A 4,552-nucleotide genomic window follows, 5' to 3' on the forward strand; every position below is an offset into this window, starting at 1 on the left:
ATGCCTATTTAAATATATTTACACATGGCTTGTGTATATCGTATATATACATATACATTATTCATACCTTTGGTGTATAGGACGCAAGCAGATTTCGACATAAAATTTTGGGGTAAAAAAGTGCGTCTTATACACCGAAAAATACGGTAACTATATAGGTGACTATCTTCTAGCTTCTTTCATTTGTTAACTTTAAGAAGTCTAATTTCAGGTTCTAAATACAGTACTGTATGGAAACTTAAATCCTTTGAAATACTTTTACCCTCAGTGTTCCAAGGTTTATTTTGTGAATACACTCATATACATTGTACAAACACTTGAATAATTACACATTAAAATTTCGTCAACATGGAAGAGGAAATCAATTAAAGATATTAGAGTTTCTGTTTAAATGAATCGTTAGCATATTTTATAAATAACGTGTACCATTATCATACAAATACCCCCCTTTTACACTATAAATGTGTAAAGTTTAATCTCAACATATTATCACAAGAACAGAAAAGATTTTTTGCATGGAATTTATAAAATTAAACTTCATGTAATCCTGTAAAAACCTCTATTGAACTTTTTCTTACAAGATATTATTTTAAAATATCATTTATGGTTAAAACAACATCTCATCCTCATACTTTTAGCTATCCTCAAACTAATCACACAAAAAAAATTCCAGCCACTGAGCCAGCCATATAACACAAACGATTAGCATTTAATTTATTATTTACTCGTCACAACAGGCACTCAGTTGTGGAGAGATCAGTTAGCTGGACACCAATGTAGTGAGCAGGATATACTATTAGAAGGCTCATTCATCCATTATTGTCTACTGTTACATAAATTGTTGTAATAAGCATGAATGGAGAGTTATCCTAAATTATAAAAATCTTTTCTAATGTAAACTAAGCATATAAGGTATATTATACATTGAGCAAAGCCTTGCACTTACACATAGGACTTTTGACAGTGTTTGTATAAATTAATAGTAATAAGTAAGCAAACAAAATTCAATAAAAGTTATTATAAACTTTACACTTTCCATTGTTTGAATGCAGAATATTGCTTAGATAGTGAAAACATGAAAGATATCAGAAAGTGGATGTGTTAGTACCTTTTTATAAAATTTGACTAATACCATTAAATGTTATATGCCTAACTGCTACTGTGGCTACAAGTGTAACTACACAAAAACCATAGAATGTTACATCCCTTATTTCAAGTCGTTGGTGAGGAATTCAATATCAACATGATTTACTATTAAAAATTTCATAAATGGTCTATTATGTTTTGCTGAGCCAATCTAACACATTAATATATCCATTGGTCTTCCATGCATTCAGCACTACACATACAGTAACATGAGTATAATGTCAGGGCAACCATAATCCCAATATAAAGTTGAGATCCATTATCAGGGAATAGCAGTATATTGATACTAGTTCTGAAAATTTCATGAGTCTTCTTCAGTCCAAAAGCTGGAATGAAAGAGAACAGATGAAAATCTCAAAGCTTGTATCCATATAAACTTGTTATTCCGTAACAGTGAGTCTGAACTTTATTCTAGATTACTTTCAATGGTATTATGTATTTATCTAATATCATCAATACTGCACCCAATAACATTTCCTCAGTGGAAAGTGTGCAAGTCTTTTTCTCATGGTATTTTCAATCAAATCAAAAACCTTTATACATTCAACATTGAAAAGCACTATGGGATTTATATGTAAATTCAGTGTGCTCATTATTATTTCTAAGGTGTGCTATCCCAATAATTTTTACAATACAGTGTAGATTACATTTAAGAAGGCTTAATAGTAAACAAGAAATACAAGTTTATTTAAAATAAAATTCTAATGAAAAATCTTAGTATATATCATAATAAGACTACACAAAATTTCAAGAAATGTCAACAATATTTAAAGAAATCCATAACAACCTAAAGTTTATAGCATCTTTAAAAAAAGGAAAAACATGCCAAATGTATAAAGAAAACTAAGTTAACAAACCTAATATATAGAGAAAAAACCTGTAAGCTTGATACTTTCTTTTTATTACTTAACAGAGATTTATTATAATAATTAAACAGAAAATAAGAAAAAAACCTCCAAAAAATTCATCTTAAATTTAGTAAATAATTGAGAAAGAAGATGTTTTAGATAAAAATACAAGGATAGAAAGTGACCTACTTGTGAGCTTCCCATGGCAAATTTAAATCTGCTACATACACATGAATCAAAGTTACTTTTCCAAAAGAGTCTGAAAGATCAGTAACTGAAGTGAATGCTATGGTGTTACGACTTGAAACACAGCACAAGTTGGATCCTTCTGAAACCCTTCAAGAAAATAAAATAACAAAGAATAAAAAATCAACAGTTTCTGTATAGTTTTACCGTATTTCAAAACATAAGGTACAAAATATTAAAACTTATTTAATATTTTGCTGTGCTTGTCAGTTTTCTACTATAATTATTTTCATGATTTAGTATTAACGACTCGGGACACAAAACTCCCATGACAATGTTTCAAAAGTTACTTGACCAATTCTAAGTCGCCCCTCAAAAAGATAAAATTAATGTAAAACACCCACAAGCAGATGAGGAACAAATTAACAATGTTTTAAATCATGAAAACCATTAAGCACAAATTGATTTGTTAAATGTTGCCAACTGTTACTAATTTATTAAATAGCACTTGGTTGATTTTAAGTTTTTCCCTTTAATACTGCATCATTGGATATTTACTTTTTAATGAAATGAATAATCAGATAACATTTTCAACAACGAATTATCTCAAAATACTACATAGCTACATATAATAGGTATATAACATCAGTTGGCATTCTTGTGCTTTCAACCAGCTTCTAAAATAGTGGCATTTTCTCCAGTTTTAAAGAGTGGGAGCTCTGGTATTCATAATTTAATTAGTCATTACATAGTTTGCATGGACACCACACTCACTACTTGTGTTGCTACTATCTGCCACAAGTGATCATAGTAGTACAAGCCACAGCAACATCAGTCACAAACCGAACAACAGTTTCCAGTAGGCATGTAAATCACAGTTACACACTGCAATATGTTGCATTCCTTTAAAGGGTCTGCAATGGCTAATCATTCAAGTGGAACTCTAATTCCAGTGTACATCGTTATTAAATTTTAAAAAACAATAACAAATAACTAGTTCAATACTATACTATAATGAAGTTACTGCTCATATCTGTTCAACATGTATGGCTCCATCTATCTAATCTGAAAATATTCAAATCTGATCAGGTATCAGGAGCTAAATATCTGAAATCTGGCCAAAACTGCTATTTGTCCCATCCTACTTAATATACTAAGATATCACAATAGTTATTAATTATTTCCTCTGTTGTAATTATTAGAAGATTCACATGTTAATGAAACATTGCAAGTGTAACTATGTTGCAATGATACACATAACTTCATGATTCCAACAGTAGTTAAGCCTTAGGTTTTCAAATAAAATAAACAAAATTATTGAGTGGTAAATTTCAAGTTTTGCCTAGCTATTAATCGTATGATAAAATCATTTGTAAAATATGAAATACATTGAATACCTGTATATTTGCTGTGCAAAATACATATATATACACTATTTAAGTTCATACTGCTTCAGTGATTACCAATTTCATATTTTTAAGAGTACTGTGTCTACTTTTGAACAAATGGATATAATACATAAAAGTATGCTGGCTATCACTTTTTGATGAAAATGTACTTCAGTTTCTTGTTATCATCTTCATCTAAAAAGTGTTTTTTTTTTTCTTCATTCATCAATGTTACGATTCAACTTGAAGTTCAAGTTCTGGAATAGGCGATTTGTGTATATACTTTATTTCGTCTTTAAAACTAAATACAGACGAATTCACAGATGACTGATGAAAGGGAACATAATTAGGGAACTACATAAAAGAAACGCAGTCCCTTAAACTACAAAACAATGAACATTTATAACTTTAATACATTTATGAGAAAGTTAAATGTATATATTATGCAGTGACAACAAATTAGTTACTGTAGTGTTACTGGTAGGCCTACCATTCTCCATAAAAAGAGGATGAGGGTATTTTCCTGCATACGGAATAAATATGGTCCATTTTTTGAATGTTTAAGTCTAATACTCCATTAAAGTACTCATATCTGTTTTATGAAATAGTCTTGATGCTACATAACCAATTTCGAATTAGTTAAAAACTTTAGGTTTTTAATCGCCCAACCACAAAATAGGCACACAAATACTTAACCGCCCTCTAACAGAGAAGATGAATAACATGATTATATACATATGATTAATCTTTGTTACTATTTACCACTCACTAATTAAAAATTATATCAGACAAGCTGCGTTCTATTGATTGGACTGGGTGACAAGCATCTTATACAGAAATTGATTAAACGAAACCCAATGTGTTCTATGGTTGTGCGGGTTCTTTTTAATTATTTGATACAAATAATGCTATTGTTACGTCTCTGTTCGTTAATTAATTTTCCGTATAATTTCTTTCCGAAGAAAGTTTAGCGATACAAGTCCT

At 29.7% G+C, this 4,552-nt stretch overlaps 1 protein-coding gene across 1 annotated transcript in view; it reads right to left on the bottom strand.

Moving 5' to 3' along the window:
• The window catches only part of LOC106473601 (mediator of RNA polymerase II transcription subunit 16-like), a gene marked incomplete at its 3' end in the record, with an annotated part of 17,611 nt that extends 13,349 nt beyond the window's left edge, over positions 1–4,262 (bottom strand). Inside the window, exons 1-2 of the mRNA XM_013934284.2 lie at positions 4,059–4,262; positions 2,184–2,330 (exon numbers count right to left, since the gene is read on the bottom strand). Coding sequence (XP_013789738.2) covers positions 2,184–2,330; positions 4,059–4,117 — 206 coding nt within the window. The remainder of the gene's footprint in view (positions 1–2,183; positions 2,331–4,058) is intronic.
• Between the last annotated feature and the right edge of the window lie 290 nt (positions 4,263–4,552).

The sequence above is a fragment of the Limulus polyphemus genome, unplaced genomic scaffold, assembly GCF_000517525.1.
Source record: "Limulus polyphemus unplaced genomic scaffold, Limulus_polyphemus-2.1.2 Scaffold6315, whole genome shotgun sequence".
Classification (NCBI taxonomy): domain Eukaryota; kingdom Metazoa; phylum Arthropoda; class Merostomata; order Xiphosura; family Limulidae; genus Limulus; species Limulus polyphemus.